The 22,809-nt window shown below is 36.0% G+C and overlaps 1 protein-coding gene across 5 annotated transcripts in view; it reads right to left on the bottom strand.

Moving 5' to 3' along the window:
• Nucleotides 1–22,809, bottom strand: part of ERC2 (ELKS/RAB6-interacting/CAST family member 2) — a 585,639-nt gene that overhangs the window by 492,102 nt on the left and 70,728 nt on the right. For 3 of the 5 annotated variants that reach the window (XM_074914418.1, XM_074914422.1, XM_074914421.1), the window contains exon 4: nt 10,866–11,282. In XM_074914418.1, coding sequence (XP_074770519.1) covers nt 10,866–11,282 — 417 coding nt within the window. Of the gene's footprint in view, nt 1–10,865; nt 11,283–11,905; nt 11,930–22,809 lie in introns of all 5 variants that reach the window. The other 2 variants (XM_074914417.1, XM_074914419.1) reach the window with 1 other exon arrangement.

Genomic DNA, 22,809 nt, shown 5'->3' with positions numbered 1-22,809 from the left:
CATATTGTTTCTATTTATCCCTTCACTTCCTTCAGCAAGAACTATGAAGTGTTATTAAAAGACCAGCAGGAACGTTGCTCAACTCTTTTGTATGAAAGTGGAAGGAACAGGCAAGGGCCCAAACCCTACAGATACGTGCAACAGTAAATAGTCCCCTCAGTTCATATAACTGCCTATATTAATACTTAATCTTGGAAATGACAGTCACAAGAACACACAGAACCAGTAACTATTCTAAATATATTCATTATACATAAATGGTTCTAAAAAGTCTGGGTGGTTTTGTTTGTTTTGTAAAGCTTTATGTTTCAGGGAGAAGAAAATAATCAGAAGAGCAACAGAAATACTTCTACATATGAGTATGATGACATATGTGTTGGTAAATGGAGATAAACCAAGCAAGCAAAGAACTGAGCTCCATCTACAGAAAAGCTATGGTGAACTACTACCTTCCAACCAGTGTAGCCAAGCAGTTACCAAGCAGTAACCAAGTCTGGATTCATTTATTCTTTCAAATCTAATTGTATTCACTTTGAATCACTCAATCTCAATGACGGCATCTGACTCACAAAAAAAACACAGACAGAATTTGGTCCTCAGAACTTTCAAACATATCCATAATTTTGGTGGATATGTCTTTCACAGCACATTGGGATTATTTATCGAGGTTTTAACCAAATCTTTATAGTGAAATAGGACATATTTATACTAATTATCAAATTTTGTATTTGCAAATAAATATATCGAGAACTCTACAATCATGTTGGACTACCAGGCTCAAGGTGTCAAAAGAAAAAAAACTGACCTATAATCAAGATTATCTTACAGACCAATGAATACATCTATAAAATTAGGATATGATCAGCTAATTAGTGACCAGCTAAATTCCAGTTCCACTAGATCAAAGGCTACATGTTCTTACTGAAGGGTCAGACTGCTTCAACAAGAAATTTATATCTGTTCACTAAATCAGAAATCTTGTTTCGTTAAATAGTTTAATCTAACATTACACTTTTTCTTCACCAAATTGAGTTTCATGGGAACCTTTAGAAAGAGTTTGCATTATCAGCCATATTCTACTGCCTATAATATAATTTTACTTTTAATACTGAGACAAGCATATACTCACGTTGCTACACAGAGTTTAAGATTTGTACAAGTAAAAAGTTTAGTAAATTAAAAGCTTAATTCCTTTTTAGGTGACCGGGACAGGGGGAAGGTGTTGGGTTTTTTTAAGATATGACAAAACACATTTTCTTCTTTTGGTGCTTTACATCCATGCAAAGGAAAAAAATGTGCACATGCACACACATGCACATGGACACAGTCTCTGGCAGGAGGCTAGCCTGTTGCAGTTTTCTGTAAGTCAAGCTCCTATGACTACAATACCTGAGTTTTTAGTCCAGGTGAAAGGCTGCATGATTCCTAAAACAAAGAAGTCTCAGCTAAAACGTGTGGTGCACTGGAAATAGCAGTTTTGGTTTAGAATTTAGAAGTCTAGTCCTGAAAATTACAAAATGGGGTTCACTAATCTTACTCTGCTCTTGGAGCTATGTATGTATAAAGTATTTAGAACAGTGAGTGTTCTTCAGTCTATTATTTTACAAAGCTTTCATGTACTTCTGGAGTTCTAAGTTTTCTTGTGAGATGATGCAGCAGGTGGTAAGAGAGATTCCAGCTTACAGGAACTTTAACAACAACTGAAATTACTCAGATTTTCAGTCTCTTCTTCCAGTATTCTTCTGAAAATACTCATACAGTGGGAGAGCACTGTTATAAAGAGATAAAACAGTATCTTTCATTTAAAATGGATGATAGAATAATTTTTCAGACCAGTTTTCCTACTGGGGTGTTATAAGACAACAGATCTGGAATAAAAAAGGTGGTTCAGGTCTGAGGTCCACGTTCTAAATCCATTTCCAATTCCTTAAGCCACCCAGTAAATATACCCAACATAACTGTTACTCTGGTGCTTGCTTAGTAGTATGGTTTTAAATTCTCTGTAATGTTTGTAAGTAGGAAGACGGCATCTGCCATAAGATACCATGTCATTAATGATATCTTATGTCCAGATTTAAACATCATCCAACAGCTATTGCCCCAAAGGAAGATGAAAAAAAATCCCAGTAGATTCAGTCAGTTGTACCTCAATTTGAAATGCAGGTAAGAGTCAGCAAAAGTGGAACACATTATTCACATGTGTGCAGTGTAAGCAGAAGATTAGAGGAATGTGATTTGAGAAGTATGAACAATAATTCAGCACTTGAGTAAGAACCCGCTTGACTGAAGCTTTAATTCTTTGACCTCAACCTGAAAAAAACTTTTTTTAAAAAAAATATATTAAGAATAGCCTAGAGCCTGAATTAATACTACATAATCAGGTCTACACTTCTTTTACTAGAAAACAAGCCAGCATGATCTTACAAGACTACAAAATACAGTAAATAACAGAAGGAAAATAGAAAGCAATGTCATTTCAGAGTATTAGATCTTTCCCTCAAGAGATAGCTTGTCATGCAACAGAAAGTTATCAAATGTTAAGGATCTACACTCTCGCCCACACCTGGAATTGAATCGATCCCCCTGAATTTTCAAAATACACAAAGAAGCAGAACTGGTAACCTGATAAACTCTCCAGGTTTGGCTGGCTTGAAAAGGGTGCCTATGAGGAGCAGTGCTTATACTAGAAATCTTACATCTAATGGCAACTCTTCCACCATAAACACTCAGCTATTCTTGAATTAACAACTGGAAACCCTCTTATCCAGGGTCTATTCTTCACACAGGTATGAGCACTACATTTTTGCTAAGCCTTTTCATTTCCAGCTGTCTCCTCCTTAAATTGATTTGACCATAATTGCTTCCAGCATTTTCTAGTAGCTCATGTTTTAAACAAAACCTGTTTAATACATTAGCATGTTAAAATATATTCTTCTATTTTAAATTCAAATCTTTGAATGAAGACACTCCTTTTCAACTACTGCAGTTCCATTTACATGGTGGACTGAAATGCGTAACAGTGGTCAGATCCTTCACCCTGCTTTATTACTGGTTTTCTGAGAAGACCTGGCCAGTTTGCTGACTTACCTTTTACTTCATTTTCCTCATCTATAGAAGAGGAGTATTACACTAAGACAGACACCGAGAGGTAATTTGTTAATCTGTGAGGCAGTCAAATGTTATCGGTAACACAGATCAGATCAGTATTTTTGTTAGAGTGTTGAAATTCTGGAAGACACTTTCATGCTCTTCTGTGAAGGATTTCCTTAATTTTGAGTTGACTGATCCCAGTGAGATGCAAGAGGTAATAATTATCTCTGATGAGCTATATATAAAACTACATCTTAAATAATTTGGTGCCTTGTTTTGATATCGGTATTTGTTTTTTAATCTTCAGTGATGTTTCTTTCCCCCCTTTTTATTTATTTTCCTTGTATTTTATATGAACAACATAGCACTACTGATTTTACCTTTTTTTTTTTTTTAGACTCAAAGAAGGTAGAAATATTACTTCTCCCTGAATGAATCAAGCAACTAGGAAACATGGCTTCTCTCAGATAGCACTGTCTAGGTGTTTACACTGAGCAGAGTGACTAAGGAGATGCATCACTCTCAGTCTAGTTCTATTTCAGTAGGAGCAGCAAATTTCCACATTACCTCTGACAAGTTTTTTTCTTTTTCTAATGACTGTTCTAAGTCTTAGCCATGTATTATCTAATGGGAACAGAACTCCTAAATTAAAATAATCCTAAAATTAATGTTGAAGATAGCACATAGTATGACCAAATTACTTTCAAATGCACTTCTAAGCATAATAAACTGTGCTACGCATAAATTCTGTGGGATTTATGATCTGTATCTTATATCTTCTTAGTCCAGTTAAAGTTCCTCAACAACTATGGGCAATCTATTCCATAGCTTGAACTGCTCTCTGGGTACATCTTCTTGCACTTGGAAGAGAGTCTAAAGCAGAAAAGTATACATAGGAATTCAAGGGTAACCAACTCTTCTCTTCCCTGCAAGTCCAGCTCTGACTCTTTCTGTAAAAATGCATCAGCATGTCAGAGCCGTGAGTCATATATGTAAGCTACTGTCATTCATATAAACAAGGACAAGAAGATGAAGCTAGAGAAAATTTATTATGTTATGGAATAGAGTAATTAAGTTATTGCCATAGATATAAGAAGCAACATGTTTACAGAACAGAGACTTTAAAAAAAAAATAATAAAAGACGAAAGGAAACAAAACGTATCATAGAAACCAAAAATTGCTCTGCTTCATTATTGGCTAGTGTTTGAAATGTTTACATACAGCCTGAAAGTTGCAAATGTGTGAAATGATCAAAAAGCTCTGCAAAGACAGTATTTCCACATCTGGGGACAACACTATTTTTGGAGCATTTCAAGAGAGTCCCCAGATTACCTTCTAAAGGATGCACTTCCCAGGAGTGCTGGCAGGACCAACACTTATCACCCTCCACAGGTATAAAGGTATAGAAAAGCCAGCTTATTTATGAATCTTTGATTTTTCTCACTCTTCCTGAAATACTTTATTTAGTTGCTACTCTGAGACATGTCAGTTTGACAGTTTTCTCATATTCTAGATTCTAAACTACTGTGATGTTGTCATGGAGAGCAATCCCATCTTTAAAGAAACTGACTTCTAAATGCAAAAAAGCTTTCTAATCCTCCACGTGGACTTTTGAAAACTATTGCAACCAAGGACCCTGGTAAGAATATGATAAGGCATAACAAAATCTGAATGGGCTATGCTAGAATTACTAACTATTCTCTAGAGCGTAATCATGTTCTGTCTACTTTTTCATGTCTGGAGCGACTGCCAACATTGCAAAGTCCTTCTGTATACTTAAGGGGTAACCTTAAAAACACATATTACTATTGATATTTTGATAGAAAGTAATTGTCTTTACAGCAACTGATAAGATTAATATTCTGAGCTGAGCCAGGACAAATAAAAGAAGGAGGCACTAATGAGCCTAATAAAGAGGTTCAGTCTAGAATGATTGTTAATCTACATAACTAACTTCAGGGAAGAAACGTTTGGTGTCGATAAAGCATTTCCTTAGTAAATTACTACTGGCTCCAGTGTAAGACATTTACAGTAAACACCAAAAGTCTGCAAGGCATCTGTTCTATTCACAGTGGAAGAAGGAACTTTGCTCCATTAATAACTTTAAAAACATGCAATAACTAATTCATGATGGCAGTTCAAATCCTATCAGCAGCCTTCATTATTTGAACAAGCTGAGTTCAAAGATAGAGCAAGTTTAAAAAAAAAACCTTGAAAGTTTAGAAGTACACTTTAAATTATAATAAAGAAGCTGTGTTCTTCTTCTTTTTACTAAATATAAAAAAGCTGTAGCTTTAAACCATATGCAACAACATTATTTTAAGAATACGTGCAAGATAAGAGTTAAACCATATATATAAAATCCTATATGATCTCAGATTCTGTTTTAGTGGAATTGTATGTTATAGAAGGAGGGCATGTGTAATATACGTGTATGTATATATAATAAAATACTTGCTGGAATTTTAACATTTGACTTTACTAGAGATTTAGTGGGACTTTGCCTAAGGCAAGTTTTTAATAGCAATAATAAAAAAATACTTAATGGTACTTAGGGTAAATAATGTGTGGTCACTATGTTTAAAAAAAGTAATACCAAACATCTGTGCCAGATTTCCACATGATAAAATCCCCATATTCCCTACAGTTCTCCCAAAGTTATAGAGAAACAAAAGTTTATTTAAAATTCTAGAAGAGACATGTGATAACCAGTTTAAGAACTTTAAGGCAGGCATCTTGTGTTTTCTGACACGAATGTATATTCAGTAATCTTCATGATATTTAATTCTGAACATGAGGAATGCTATAGTATGACATTATGGCTTCAGGACAGATTTTCAACCATTAACATACTAACAGGGAAACTACCCAGCCCAAGAATGTCCTTTTTCTTACATGTGTGTATTTGCAAAGACCACTTTGTTCCATACAGGATATGTTATTTCTCTATCAAAGCAAATGCTATATCAGTTTGCCTTAGAAAATAGCAATAAAATATTTTTCTTAATTTTTTTCAAAGGCAGATTGAGTGTAGTTACAGACATGGGACTCAGTCAAACTCGGTGATGGAAAACTGAGTGAAGTTCCCAGAAACCATGGAAAAGAGCTCAACATTCTCTCCTCAGTAGGCTGCGTCTCCAAAACCGAAGCAGAAACACATGGTCACACATTTTGCTATTCAATCACCATTTTATTTGTTCTTTCTTGCTTTGTGAACCAACAACTAAGGCAACTTTTGTCATAACTATTGAAAGCTGGGAATCTAGCTGTCCTTCTAAATTCCTTAATACATGGAAAGAAATCTAATCCCTTTTTTTGCATAGCTTATTTCCCAATATTTTAATGAACCTTAACCAACACCGACATTCTTTGCTATTCCTGTAAAAGAGCAAGATTCCAACTTCAGCTGAGGTGTTATTCTCCTCCTGTGTAATAAACCTCAAATTTGTCATTCCTAAAACCTTCAAACACAAAACTTGAGCAAACCTATCATCACAAGTTTCCCTCTGTGAAACAAAGTTTAAAGATGCAGTAGACTGCACACTGCAGAAAGGTACAATCTTTGAGGGCCAGGTAGTTAACATGCCAAAATCATTCCAAATCTGCTAAGAATATTAAAACAAAGGAAAAAAAATGAATTGTTTTATTTTCCAGAGTTATTCCCATGCCTCTGATACACTAGTTATTTGTATGTCTCTTCCCTGTACCTTCTCTAAGAAATATAATCTAAGGCCTGGAGAAATTCCAGATCTTTGAAGGTAGCTATATTATGAAATTCTGCTATGAGTATTCACAGGAAAAAAAGAAACAATCAGTGGCTTGAGAAAGAGAAATTTTTACATGATTCTTGAATATTCAGCAAATTATTTTGAATCCAAACAGTAGGATATTAGTTTCTGGTAATGTGCATGCTACGTGAAATGAGCAGAAAATGAATACGAGAAACATTTCGTAATTGACAAAGTGGTAGAGACTGAAGGACAACAAGAAAAGTTATTTCCCTCTACCTAGTAAAAAACTGAAAAAATTACTAGGTAGACAAAAGCAGCTCTGGAATAACAAAGAGCATATCCCTTACTATTCAGTTCCTAGTATGATCAGTGCTCAGGGGGGTGCAGGTCAAGGAGATAGAATTCACAGCCATTGGAGACACAAGTGAAGAAGAGGGTGTCCTTAATTACCAATGTTTCACGACCAGTTGCTTCAGTTTCTCTCACAGCATGTTAGTTTAATTCTCTGGTTTGGTCAAAATTCCACCCATACCAGTGATTATTAACAACAAACTCAATTTCTTCTGCTTCTCATCCATTAGCTTTCTATTCCACCATGTTGAGAGATCTAAAAGACTCTGAATGAACAAGAGAGAAGACAGATTCCAGCTTTGGCACTATTGTAAAGAACTAAGAAATGAACAGCATAAGGGAGAAAGATATGGTTACATTAGGAGAAAACATGTTCAAAAGCCCAACAAAATACATATAAGACTTGGTCTTTCTCCAGCTAGAATTTAAAAGGTAACAGGAAGGTATACAATTAGATTTCAAGAACTTAAAAACTTCAGATTGGAAGTATTTTTAAACTAAATACCAACAGCATAGCTTATGAGAAGTCAATTCATATATGCTTTTTAATGTAGTGCTGAGGTTATAGAAAATGAGTAGTCTTCCATTATTTTTTCCACATTCAACCTCATTTCCACCATGTTCAGGTTTTTTTCCCATAGACAGCACTCTCCACTGGAGACTACAGCAGAAACTATCATTGTACGGGTAAATCGACACACTCAAAAATTCTGTTCATTGATTAACTTAATTTGCTGCTACAAAGAAGTTTACCTTCCTTATTTCTTGTGCAGTGGCAGAAAGTCAAATAGCAAAACTAATTTAAAAACAGAAACAAGTGTTCAAGATTTGATAAAACAGTATGTTACATGTGACAATACACCAGTTTCTCAGAAATACACTCAACACATGAGCTCTATACTCCAACCTGTAAAAATACAGAAAGCAGAATATTTTAGGTGAAGTTCTAAAACGACAAATATTTTGTTAAAGCTATAGAAAGATTAAAACTATTTGAGTGACTACTAAATAATTCATGAATGGAATTAATTTAAAATGTATCCAAGTTTCACTTCACTTTTAAAGCATTCTCAGGGGCGAAAAAACAATCCTGTAACTCTGCAAGGTCATTTACACAGTTAGGATGAAAGTTAAAAAAAAAAAAAAAAAAAAAAGTAAAAATATCCATCCACTGAGAAGACTACTGCAGAAGATTCAGTAGTTCCTGTTTTATCATGTTGAAAAAATGTATTGTGCAGGATGAAGACTACATGCAGTGACAGCAATTCAAATGAGCACTGCAGAACAAGGACTTACCAAGCTTCACATGAAGATCAACAGTTGATCCATTTGGACTTAAACAAATAGATAAAACTACAGAGAACATCTGATGTTCCCTCAAAGCATGCAGACAACTTCCCATAACAAGACAGCAAAAGACAGAATTTGAACCTCAGAACATTTTCCAAGAGCCCACTTGAACAATCAAATCCAGATTCCTGTAAAAATAAGCAGGTATCTACTAAACATTTAGTTTCTAAAAAGTTCATACACCCTACAAATCATACTTCCAAGCTCCCTACAGCAAACTTCAAATATGCAGAAAAAAATAATCAAAACCAACAAATACCATGCGCAACAGGAAGAGAGCTGAAGAGACAGACTTCACCCAAAGCCTTGAATTCTTACAATAGCAAGGAAATTGTTAGCAAAAATCTCCATATCACTACATAGTTCCTGCCAATCTCAGATTCCAGACAGCAAACCTAGTATATTTTTGAACTTCAACCAGTTACCAAGGCATATCAGAATGTCATAAGCAGAACCCCCAGTAAACCCCATTCAGTACTTGCAGTACTCCAGAGGAAAGACAACCTCTATATCCTCATATAAATTGAAGGAGAAACATTTTTTTCGTGGCCCCTGAGGGTAACCCAGGGGGAACTCTGAAACATAAAACTAATTCAGTATAAATACAGGAGAAACATGCATGGTCTGTAAGTAGCAATACAATCTCCTTTCACCACTCCTTGGACTAAACAATAAATTGGATACCCAAGAACCTTACTTGAAAGCTTACACTTTATCTATTTTTCAATCTTTAATTAGTTCTGTTCCTTCAGTGATATTGACTACTATGCTAATTGGAAACTTTCTTCAAATTTCCACTGTAAATTTATTCATGTCCAATACCTACCCAAATGAGGATTCACAAACTTAAGTGATACTGGTGCCACAGGTGACACAAACAATCACATAACAAAGCAAATAATAACTAGGAAATCATCCATCCTTGAAACAGACTGTATGTACTACTCAAAATAGAAATCTAAATCCAGAAACTTGTCTGCTAGTTTACAGAACTTCTCCCACAATCCTTCCTCATCACAAACTCACTATCATTAATTCTTTACGCAACTACTTTCAGGATCCATTGACTTTCAGACTTCATTAACTGGTGGCATCGCTTTTAAATTAAAATTCTGCCTGTGAAAATATTCAGGATCTACACTTTCACAAGAAAACTTTACTGAAATGTATCATTATGCCTTGCAAATCTTCCAGTTTCCAAACTTCAAATGGGCCCCAGATACCACTGAGTCCTCAATAGATAGTCTAGGTTAGAGAAAAAAAAAAAAAAAAAGCAGCTATGGATTTGCCCACAGCAAAGAAAGTATTTTAACAACTTACTGTAGATGTAAATAGCTGTTCACAATCTCTAGCATTCATATACTTAGTGATATACAGAAATCAGTAATAGTTTTATGCTCTTGTACTACTTTTATTCATGCTTTGATCTGTCAGGCAAATTGGTGTTTTTACTAGACTGGACATTCAATCAGAGTACACTGTTGCTGAGTTTCTAAGGACACGGACCTGTTTATCCTGATTTCCCTTACTGTGGGTAGCTCATACACAATGTCCCTGCAGTTTTCATCCTTCTTAGCAGGAAGCGACAGGGTCTTTTTGAGGAAGACTCACTGCCTTATTTGCCTTGGCACTAGTTACATGATGATGCGGATGTGGCTGCTGGGATGCAGAGGGGCAGATGGGCTTGACATCAGGGAGATTCTCTTTAACTTGTACTAATTCAATAATTCCAAATCCAGTCCCAAAAACACATTCACAAGTGATGTGGGCAGCTGGTGCGGGTGGGCTTGGGATCCAATTAAGGAACTCGCAAAGTGTAGTGCAGCCATCACCCCAGTGTTTTAATGTGGTAACATTATATTTACCTAAAAAGTTGGGGTACCACACATGAAAATACATTACAAATGCACATAGGCAGAAGCCTTTGTTTATGTGGAAGGCAAAACATTTTACAACATTCATTTCCAACACAAGGGATATAAAATCAAACACAAAAGCAGCAGGCACTCATGACTATTTAATTTAGTGGCGGAAGGTGTTACTTTGCTCTTCAGTAGTTCTAGTCCTCATTTTCCAAACTCTACTCTGTCAAAATACAAATACAGAAACTACACAAAGCAACGTCAGAGACAGTAAGTCCCAAATTACTTTTCTTCCATAATTTCTTATGCTTGCCTTCAAATGTCATGCAGTCCTGTTGTGTATTTATTACAGATGTAAAACAAATGCACATTATCTTTTGTATGAAAAAATGAGAGAAGAAAAAGACACTCTAAAGTATATTTATATAACTGCAGCACGTAATTTGACAATATCTTTTAAACAAATAAATTTTTCATTACCTCTCTAAGATGCATGTTCTCCTTCTCCTTCTGATCTAAAATCACTTCTAAATGATTAACCTGAGATTCAGCCTCTGCCATCCTTCGAGTTCTCTCATTGTCATCTTCCATTCCTTTAGATGGCAAACCTTTACTTTGCAACATTTCCAGAAGCTTTTTTATTGATTCATCTCTGGCATTTAGTGTTTGCTTTTGTGTTTCAATCCTAAGCTCCATTTCTTCTAGTGTTTTTCTCAACAGGAAGAGCTCTTTAGCTTGTCTATCATGTTCTGCTTGAAGTCTTCGAAAATTCTCCTCTGTGAGCTCAATGGTAAAATGCTCAGCCCCTCTGTTTCCACTTTCTTGCTGGAGAAGGTGGTTAAGATCTCTCTGGGTTCTAAGCTCATCTTGAAGTGCCTGGATTGTCATTTGCAGGTGCTGCAATAAAAAAAATAAAGGAAAAAAATCAATTTCAGATCTGAATGAAGGACTAGTCTTTGATTAAACTTTTTTTGTACATTGTTACAATAATTCATTAGAATCAAAGATGAAAGTATATCAAATGACCTTATAAAATAGCAAATGCATGTGACAATATTTGTAATGATATCTTTCAAGTGCTTCTAGAAAAAAAAGACAACAACAAACACACACACAAAATGTCAGCTAAAGATAAAATAAATAGCAAAGAAAGGTAAACCAACAAACCCAAACACTAGGCAGTGACACATCCATTAGTACAGTCAATATGTACCTACAAAGCTGAAAGACTCAGTATTCCATGTTTTCTAAATTACTTCATAGACTGAAAGTAATTCTGCCCTTCATGGAGCTCAACGGTACTGTTGTTTATAAAGTTAACCAAAGCACTCACTATAATTGAAGGGGGCTTTGGGGATGGGCTGAGTTGGGGCTGGTTGGTTTTGGTTTTTTCTTTCGACAACTAATGCTATGAACATGTTTAGTAAACAGGATTACTGTATCTCTAACAAGCAAACAAAAAACCACAATAAACAATACTGAATTTTGAAAAATAAATTGACCGCAAATAGTGGACAAACCTTTGTTCTCCTGGCATCCAAAAACTGAACAGCATGGTAAATGAAAAAATGAAGCAAAATCAACATAAATAAAGGTCAGATGCAAGCAAAGGAGATTCAACAGAAAGAACTGAATTCAACAAAAAGTACCTTCAACAGAAAAAAAAAAAATTATCAAGTTATACAAAAAGGCACCAACAAGTCCACAGTACTCAAATATATAAACCTACAGACAGACTTTACTCAATAGATGTGACAAAGAAAAACATATTAGAAATAATCAATTCCACAGTGTATAACAACATTCCTATTTTATCTTACTGTTCATTTACTGTGTTTTGAAAAAAAACTTAAAATAGAACTTGTCCTAAAATATTTGTACTACATCTGAGTACAGGAGTCTTTCTTTGTTCAAGAGGTAAATCTTATATTCCTTACTCAACATGAATCAAAATCAAAAAGGATTTTGTCCATGATAAGGTTGGAACACAGATAATTATCCTAAATTACTGGGTTTTATTATGTTCATTTCAGATTATATTGTTATCTGATGATATGTCTTCTTATTTTTTCCCTCTATTCACTGCCTACACAACATAATGAATTTATAGAAATATGAATTTCTGGATAGTCACATGATCTGTACCAAAAGACATTTAATTGCAGGAATTCAGGGATTTAAATGCATGGCCCTAGAATTTTTTGAATTAAAGGATATTCTGCAACTTCACATTATAAAAAAAAAATTAAAAAATCCAAACAAACAACAGGATATAATTTCATTTGATACTGCCTTTATATTTAGCATAATTACATCTGAAGCTTCCGTTTCTAACAGTAATTTAAACTACAAGAAAAATGCAAAAACCTTAAGAAAATAACCTTTTGAAATCACATCTTTTATCAGTTATTTCAAATGGAAAAATGTATTGTCAGTGGTAGAATTCTGCGCAGTTAGACACTTTAAACCTGTTCTATTGTTAAATAGCACAGTTTTAATAACTGACCAGATGTTATTTCTCTTAATATTTGCATCTTACTAGGCACACACTCAATTAAGAGCATACACATGTAAGGCTAGTCATTACAATCCCTGCCTTTATTTAATGGCAGTTATATTTTCTTAATTTCATCATCTTTTTAACTATTTATATAAACTTAAAAGCTCTCAATAAACTTAAAACTCCTCTAGATGTAGCAATTTTCCCACTTTAAATCTACTAATATACTGTTTACAATCCCAAGACTGACAGTTTTAGCACACAAATTCAATGTATGAATCCAAATCAAATTTTCAAATAGTATAGAAATTATATTCAATTATTATCATGAATGAGTGAATTAACAGATTACTAACTTTATTAACTGAATTAATTGAACAATTACTGTGTTCAGTTTTGGGCCCCTCACTACAAAAAGGACATTGAATGACTCGAGCGTGTCCAGAGAAGGGCAGCGAAGCTGGGGCAGGGTCTGGAGCACAGGTCGTATGGGGAGCGGCTGAGGGAACTGGGGGTGTTTAGTCTGGAGGAGGCTGAGGGGAGACCTCATCGCCCTCTACAGCTACCTGAAAGGAGGGTGCAGAGAGCTGGGGATGAGCCTCTTTAACCAAGTAATAAGCGATAGGACAGGGGGTGATGGCCTCAAGTTGCACCAGGGAAGGTTTAGACTGGATATCAGGAAGCATTTCTTTCCAGAAGGCGTTGTTGGGCGTTGGAATGGGCTGCCCAGGGAGGTGGTGGAGTCCCCATCCCTGGAGGTGTTTAAGAGTAGGGTCAACATAGCACTGAGGGATCTGGTGTAGTTGGGAAGTGTCAGTGTTAGGTTAATGGTTGAACTGGATGATCTTCAAGGTCTTTTCCAACATAGACAATTCTGTGATTCTGTGAATGAAGACAGGAAAAGGCAATGACAAGGAGGGAGGGATGCTGCAAAGTAAACAGAATCAAATCAATTGCTTCCTAAATGTTTTTTCACTACGTTAAGACATAGAGACCTAATTTTTGTAGTTACCACACCCAGCCAACACAGTAGTTTTACAATGACTCGAAACTAAATTACACCTTTCAGTAGAGAATACAGACTTACTGTATTCTCTAATCCTTTGTAGCTTTGTAACACTGAGAGTTGGAGAAGAATAGATGCTTGAAATTACGGAATTAAAAATAATTAATGTTTTACTAAGTAGATTGCAAGTTTCCTTTATACAAGAAAATATTATTTTTCTTCACTAGCATTAGAGCAGAAATATGGATGAAACCCTGGTTTAAGAATATTGAAAGAAAAAGGAAAATCAGAAACCACCTTCACATTACATTACATTCTTCAATGTATGACTATTCAGATGGAAAAGGCAAGGGAGCATGTAAAAGTAACATTTTGCTTTTAAAAAAATTAAATTCTCAGAAAAAAAGTAAGAGAGACACCTGGAGGGAAGGGATGTGCCATCCATAGTGACTTTGACAGACTTGAGAGGAGAGTCCATGCAAAATTCATGAAGTACAATAAGACCAAGTGCAAGGTCTTGCACATGGGTCTGGGCAATCCCAAGCACAAATACAGGTTGGGTGATGAGTGAGTTGAGAGCAGCCCTGTGAAGAAGGACTTGGGGGTATTAGTGGATGGAAAACTGAATATGAGCCAGCAATATGCACTTGCAGCCAAAAAGCCAATCACATCTTGGGCTGCATTAAGAGAAGTGTGGCTAGCAGGCTGAGGGAGGTGATTCTACTCCTCCACTCTTGTGAGATACCAGCTGGAGTACTGTGTTCAGCTCTGGGGCTCCCAGTGTAAGAAGGACAGGGACCAGCTCGAGCAGGTCCAGAGGAGGATCATGAAGTTGATCAGAGGGTTGGAGCACCTCCCTTATGAAGACAGACTGAGAGAGTGTGGTATTTCAGAGTAGAGAGGAAGAGACTTTGGAGACACCTTATTGTGGCCTTCCAGTACTTAGAGGATGTCTACAGGAAAGGTGGGGAGGGACTCTTTATCAGGTACTGTAGTCATGGAAGAAAGGGTAACAGTTTTAAACTGAAAGGGAGTAGATTAGATACAAGGAAGAAATTCCTCCCTGTGAGGGTGGTGAGGCCCTGGCACAGGTTGCCCAGAGCAGCTGTGGCTGCCCCCTCCCTGGAAGGGTTCAAGGCCAGGTTGGACGGGGCTTTGGGCAACCTGGGCTGGTGGAAGGTGTCCCTGCCCAGGACAGGGGGGTGGGACTAGATGATCTTTAATGTGTCTTCCAACGGAAACCGTTCTATGATTCCTGTTATGAAAGTGTCGGCTAGAGCTTACTGAAAATTTTCAGATGAGTAATTATGGAAAAATAGATTTTCATCCATTTAAACTATTCATAAATTTGTATCAGGCTTGACAAAGAGCGCCTCTCAAAAGCTCAAAAGAATTCAATAAATTTTTGTCTGTTTTTCAAATTAGTATTCTAAAACTTTTTCATGCTACCCTTAATTTTAAGTTGTCTTTTTTAAAACTAAGTTAGAATTTTAAGTGAAACATTTCCTTCTGATCAATAAAATTTCATTGAATATTATGCAAAGAAATTTCCATTTTAATTAATCAAGTTGGTGTCCGCATCAGCTATCAGCCAGATCTGCAGTCCCAGGACATTTATGTGAAGCATGAAGCTCATATCTATACATTCTTCAGAAGAATGACTGGCTGAAATAACACACATATAAAAATTTACATAAGCACAGTAGACTAAATCCTCTGCATTCCAAAATTATTTCACTACTAAGCAACAGCAATACTCAGCAACTACCAGTAGTCTAAAAATACTCAAACGAATAGTCTTCTCCAACCCGAATAATGATTTACAATATGTCCTCCTAATTTTAAATTGGACAATATATACTGCTTTATGCTGAAAACTATTTATAAAAAATGTTTTCCCCAAGTCAAGTGCTGTCTGTACACAAAATGCCTATATGCCTATGTGATTTTAACTAATCAATGGGAAAGTAATTTCTAAAATATTTAACATGTTGTAAAACAAAAATAAAAGCAAACTTAACATACACATTGCTAACATCCAACACTTCTGAACATAAGCTGTAAGAGCCAGAACTATTGCATCAACACACAAATAATGAGAAATCGAGACTCAAACAGCAATTCTTAAGATAAACCAGGTAAGTTGTTCTTCTATCCCACAGCAACCCATGTATGTGGTTCTTTGGGTTCTACCCGTAACTATGTTTGTCACCAAGCACAACAGTAGTTGTGGCTGCTTCTCAGTAACTATGTTAAAACAGCCCCAACTGTGGCAGACTACTGCTACTTTGACATAATAGAATCCATTTTTGGACACCTCCAAGACTTAGAACGCTCTTTGAACATGATGGACTAGATTTAGACTTGTGTTGGCACAGATTTTCGTATCTGCAGCTAGCTAAGAAAAGGAAAGAACAAATGTTGTGAGGGTGGAAAGAAATTGTATAATTAATTGCAGTGGGGGAGGAATGTAGGAGTGCTATGAATATCTGTCACACTGTTGTTATTACATAAACATAGAACTTTATGCGATTTTTAAAAAAAAACATGAAGTTCTATCATATTTGTCATACTTTATATTAAAAAAAAGACCAGTTGACCAGAAATATTTCCATGCCAATTTATCGGTAATAGATAAAGAGTTCTTTCAGAAATTTTTCATTCCTTCTCTATAGCCCAACTCCAAGATACAATCCATGGAACTGCACATAAGGTTCCATTAATCTTTCTCTCAATTAAGCATATTGCAAGTTTTCAAAATTTGCCCCTATAAATTAAAACAAAACTATGAAAGGAAGATGAATTAATGGCCCTTCCCGGATTCCAATTCATGTTCTACACAATGAAGTTCCTCTAATCTGTGACAACTCTCTATTCCCAAAGCAACTGCCACAGTATGCCTTGGGCCAGAGCACATAAGCACTTTCAGAGCATCACAAAGCCTGGTGAACAGTGGCGGAAAAGGAAATCACAAGAAGAATCATGAATTAAGATTGTTAGTCCACCTACAGAAGTACATAGCTTCTTGTACTTGGCACCATCACCCTGGCACCAAAAGCAAAGAACATGTTGAAGAATCCAGTCTACTTCATGTAAAAAATTGCCTGCTACTAACATGGAAGGAAGTGACAAATTTTTTGTAGGGTCAGGAAAGAGAAGTTATAGCTGGGGCAGTATCTGAAGTATCTGGTGGCAGAAAGTGGACTTACACTCTAATCAAGTGATGGATTTTGAACTATATGTCCATCTATACACAATTTGCTTGTAGTTTTCTGTGATGTAGCGATAATCTAACAAGCTAATTCCTCAGACAGGAATCACTCAAACTTGGACAGCAGAGCTGCTGAAGGATTCTGAGTATGTTCTTTGACAGTTTCTGCTCTAAATAATTCAGTACAGCACTATGACTAAAGAGGGGTAACAAGATCATCCGGGAGACCTGAAACAACTATTTCCATAGCCATCCAAGATTATTTGTTATTTTGGTGCTTTATCCAAAAAGAGCTATAGCTTCTTCATTGAGCTTGAGTGTTTTTTCACCACCTAGTGCCTCAATCCTCCTTCTCACCCCTCCACTGTCTTTTTATTGACTTTACTTCCTACCTCTCATAGCTCCATTTTTAGCTTCTGATTCTACTGTTTCCTTTCCACTCCAAACACAAGGACAAAATGTATTAGCTATGTCTTCTGGGACCCTCTTACCTGGCTTTACAACAACTGAGAAGGAATGACTACTGTTGTAACAGTCTCTGTCCTCTCAATGCCAGAACTTCTATATAATGTGATGGTCAATCTGACAAAAGTGAAAACCAACTGACAGCAAAACCCTGCAAGTTTAGCAGGAATAATCAAAGTCCAGAAAAGAGGTCATGTCCAGGCAACAGCCAACCACACACTGCAGGGTGGGATGTCTGAACAGCCTTAGCTTACACCAGGCCTCTAGCAGTACTGGAATACATAGGAGCACATCAGGATAGATTCATGACAAAGACTTCCAGAAGAGCTGGAAATCAAGCCAAGCTGAAGATTTCAATATACTCTTTCTTTTTTTCCTTTATTAATGCACATAAAAATGACAACAGATTCTTGTCAACAGTCATTTATGATCTCTTACAGCCTTTGGAAAGGTCTAACAGTATTTTTCTGAATTTGTTCTTCAAACTACGAATGATTGTTTTAAGCAGCCTCTGCAGCTAACTTCTTGATGGTATTGGGTATCTTAAGCAGATTTGCATGATCACATTATCTCTATGGTGCATGCAATAAAGGAACAAAATGTACTAAAATGCCCTGTGTCTTGGGACATAAATACAGGCTTTACAGAGCTGGATCAGTTGATATTGTCTAGCCTCCTGATGGTGGCAAATATGATGATACAGAAGACTGTTGGGGAAAAAAAAAAACCCACACCTTACTGTGTAACTGTACACCATAGAAAGCTACAACTATAACTGAATACATCTGAACAAATAAAACAGCAAATTATACTATTTACTACAGTCTAATTTTCTAAAATCAAACTTCATTATTTATTCTATAGTCTGCCACAGCTCCATTTTCATTCTTCACTGTATGAAGCTCTACCATCAAAAGCTTACAAACTACTTTAAAGCTTTCTTATGAACTATTCTAAACCAATCTGTATGTTAACTTTAGTTACACTACTGAAACAAGTATGAACATTAGGCTTGCAAATATTTATAACTAAACATTGTTAAGGACAAACATGCAAATCTATCTTTTCTTCTGTAAAACAAAACCAAAAGGGGAATTGGAGATATTTTCTTCATCAGCATAAACTAAGAAATGGATACTCCTACGCATTTGCTCATCTGTCTAATGTAATATAAAATTCTGGCATCCAGAATGACAAGAATTTTGCTTGAATAAGACTGGACTGACAGAAAGACGCAAAAGGAGAAAACAGATATAATTTTTGAGGAATCACAGGAGATTCAGAGCACACACACCATGCATTTTCAGCATTAAAAATTCTGGAGGTGCAACAGATGTGAGACAACTTCTGCATAACAACGTCTGCTGATATAACCATGTATTTGAAAAGGGAGGATTCTTGTTTACTGGCTTTCCTTAATTTTTCTTTCCTTATGCTTTTAAATTTGGTGCCTTGTCAAATTTTATACAGCTTGCCTCTAATACCATGCTTTGCAAGTTAAATAAGGATGTGTTCAGGTGTGAAGTCCCAGGTTATGGAGGTGATAACCACCCTAGGAACCCGCCCAAAGCCTTCCGCACACCCTGCCACCCAGGAATCAGCCACCTCAGGGCACATTTCAGTACTGCCTCACCCAAAAGCTGTCTTCTCTTACACCAGGACAACACCAGATTCCACAAACCCCATAATATACTAACTGTTAATTAGTAGTATTAAACAGCCCACATAAGGGTGAGCAAGGACCTCAGGAACCTGCATAATCAGAGAATCACAGAATCATCTAGGTTGGAAAGGACCCTGGAGATCATCTAGTCCAACCGCTCGCCTAGCACAGTTCCCACCTACAGCATATCCTTAAGTTCCAAATCGACCCTACTCTTGAACACCTCCAGGGATGGGGACTCCACCACCTCCCTGGGCAGCCCATTCCAACACCTAACAAATAATAAATAATAAAACCATCCACATCAATCCTGCATAGAAGAGATTTATTAGGAGATTTATTCCCACATCTTCCCCACAAGATAGCTCCCCAAGCACAGCAAGGCCATCAATGACATGGCCATTGTTTGTACTAGCATGTTCACAAGATCTGCAAAATAAAGAGATGAGCAGCACAGCCAAACTCCGTAATCCACACAGGAGCTTGTCATTAATAACTCCTATAGCTATAGCATGCTTAATACAAAACTGCCATTGTCTTGTGCCCCACGTTGGGCATCAAAAAGGGCTGTGGTGGGTGCCCATCAAGCCACTCTAGCACTCCTCTAAGCTTGCCCTTAATACATGCTTTGAAAGTTAAATAAGAAATCTCGTCATGCACATTTAAAGTTGTATTTCTTAATATAGACATTACTTTTAATCTGAACTATCAGACTTCATTACTATTCAATCAGCTTCTCTGGGTCATCTCACAAATACTTTGGTGAAAAACAACTAAGATTGGAAAGAAAGCATTGCCTGAAAACTTGAGGTCATTGTAAACAATGCATCTCCATGTATAACTGAGGGGTAACTGTAGGTTAAAATGTTTTAGCAGTGCAAGTTTCATAGTAGTTTTGCACCTAATTCTTAAGGCACAATCTGTAAAGATACTTCTTTCCTAATTCCCTGGTTTGTTGTGGGCTGAGAGATGTTGTTTTTCATTTATTTCCTTTGCATTGCCATTTGCCCTAAATAGGTCTGTTATCACAGATAGAGTTTGTTATTCTGTCAAATAATATTTCTTTATAATAAATATTTACAGTACCACAATTCCATCTTTAAAGCACTGAAGTTCACTTGTTAATTTGGAGTATTTTGGGGTAGAAAAAAACTAACTGTATGTCTGAAATATCTCTTCCTAGAATCCTTTCCTTCTTTCTTCCACCATATTTCTTCAGCATAGGCAGTGCTTTCTGTGGTGTGTCTTTCAAATTCACCTTGCCTCTAAAATGCAATACTACTTTTCTTTTTTTCTCTGTGAAGAAAGCTAGCTGAATGCTATTTGTTGAATTATTTATTCAATGGACGATTTATGACATTTATCAACCAGCGTTAACCAAAGTCAGAACATAGTCTTGTCTCTGTGGAGACACAGTACATTTTACCTCAGTCCACACTTACCAATAGGAATTCAGTTCTCGTGTACCTTGCATAGTCAATATATCAAAAGGAAAATTTCAGTACAACCTTCATTATCAACTTTAATCCAGAATATTAGAATTAACCTATATGTTTTTTCCTATTCATAAAAAGCATTTTAATACTCATGGGCCAAATCTTTCAGCCTGTAAGAACCAGAAGGCCAAGAGGAAGGGACTTCTAGAAATATAAGAAGTCAAACTCCTTGAGAGAAGTAATCTGCGAAGATACATGTTCACACAAATGCCCACATCAAGTTCTCTACTGAAAAAAGCTTTATTAAAACACGTAAGTTATCAGTATCAAAGCAAAATGCAAGGTTTTCTATTTAGGTGAGGATTACTGGCACTATTACTCTTTTAAACAGTCCAATTATGCTGTTATGACAAGACTGTGGCCTTTTTCCCCCCTCTTCCCTTTGGAAAATAAGGCTGAGCAATCTCAGAATCACTAAACAGTATTTTAGCTGACCGAAAATCACCTGTAACACAGATTTTGACCAATCTGAACACATCTGGAAGAATCTGTTTCAAGATTACTTATTACAACTTACTGGGAAAAAAACCAAAATGCATTTTAACAAGGCCTGGAAATCAATGTTAGCTTAAGAAAAACAGATTTTGATTTTTTTTTTTTTTTTTTAATTGTATTTTTTTCCAAAAAAAATCTGTCTGTAAGTGGTAAGAACAATGCAAGTTTTATAAGTCCTGGACACTCAAAGATAAATCTTAGGCATTCATATTTTAAAACTGTTCTTATCAGATTAGATAACTATATACCATGAGAAATCCTCCATCCTCTAATGCACTGCATTTCCTCTGATTATCTTTACTTGCCAGAATAAATAATTTCCACTCTTTTTGGAGAATTAATCCATTAAGGTTCTCTAAGGAAGTTTTTAGACCATTTGGGACCATAAACCTTTACCTTCCCCACACAAGATTTCTCCTATGGCCTAGACTCTATATAACTGATCCTTTCGGTTTGTATTCTGACTGCCCATGGTTTATCAAAGATGAGCAGAATCTCAGTCCTACAGCTAATCCCAGGAGTAACTGCAGTCACAGAACAGAGTTCCTAGAGCTTCAAATCATCACAGCATAAGTCTAGGAAAGTGCAAGAGCACTCAAGATCTTTCCCAAAGTAAATTCCATCCCTCTCAAACAACCCCACCCCCAATCTCCACTGTTAATAAAGAGATAAAATATTAAAAAAAAAAAAAAAAAAAAAAAGTAAAACATCAACATTCCTATCTCTCTTTTGCTCATAAACCAGCAGATTTCCAGTTATCTCCTCAGCCTTTTATTTTTAAAGGAACAGTAAATTTGCAACTCCACTGATTCACTGTATAGTTCTTCTGGAAGCCCTTGTTCTGAGTATTGCCTTCTCTGCTTTAAAACTTTCCTATCAAAAAAGATTTAACTCAACATCATAAATATACCTCTTAAGTAATAATCACTTGCTTTCAGAAGATAACAATTTGTAATTATCTTCAATATGTTTTCATTATGTTTTATGCGGAGAAGATACTTGCAGACACACAAAAATCCTAAAACTTTGCTGAAAAAACTTCCTTAAAACTCAATGAGCAAAGCATTGTTCATTAACAAAACGCTGCACTGTATATTTAGAAATTATTGAAATTTTCCTCCTCTTTAGTTTTAACCAAAAAAAGGAGGAAATTCAGAAAAAAATAATTTCCTCCCTGATTTCTAACAAATTTCCATGAACAATGCAGAGGGATTTTTTTCCAGCATGGTGATGTTTAATATCAAGCTTTTTATCAAATAGCATTATCCTCCTCTTTTGTTACGGCTATAATTCATGGGTTATTGTGTATTTAATGCCCAGAACAGCAAAAGTGCCATACCCAGAGTAAATTAGTAAATCACATGGAATTTAGAAAACACACTAAATTTTAACACACCTCTTATTGTGAAAAGTGCATATGGATTCATTAATGATTATAAGCAGTCAACACCTCTGCATTATGTCTTGCTTGTCAGAAGAAACCTATTGTTTTCTACCAGCAAGATCAAGTAAGTGTGGCCTTAATGCTTTTAATTATGTCTGGCCTATTTCATGTGTCTCATTCATCAAAGTCATTACTAAAATTATT

The sequence above is a fragment of the Athene noctua genome, chromosome 10 (genome assembly GCF_965140245.1).
Source record: "Athene noctua chromosome 10, bAthNoc1.hap1.1, whole genome shotgun sequence".
NCBI lineage: Eukaryota > Metazoa > Chordata > Aves > Strigiformes > Strigidae > Athene > Athene noctua.
This window is presented reverse-complemented; position numbering and strand designations above follow the sequence as displayed.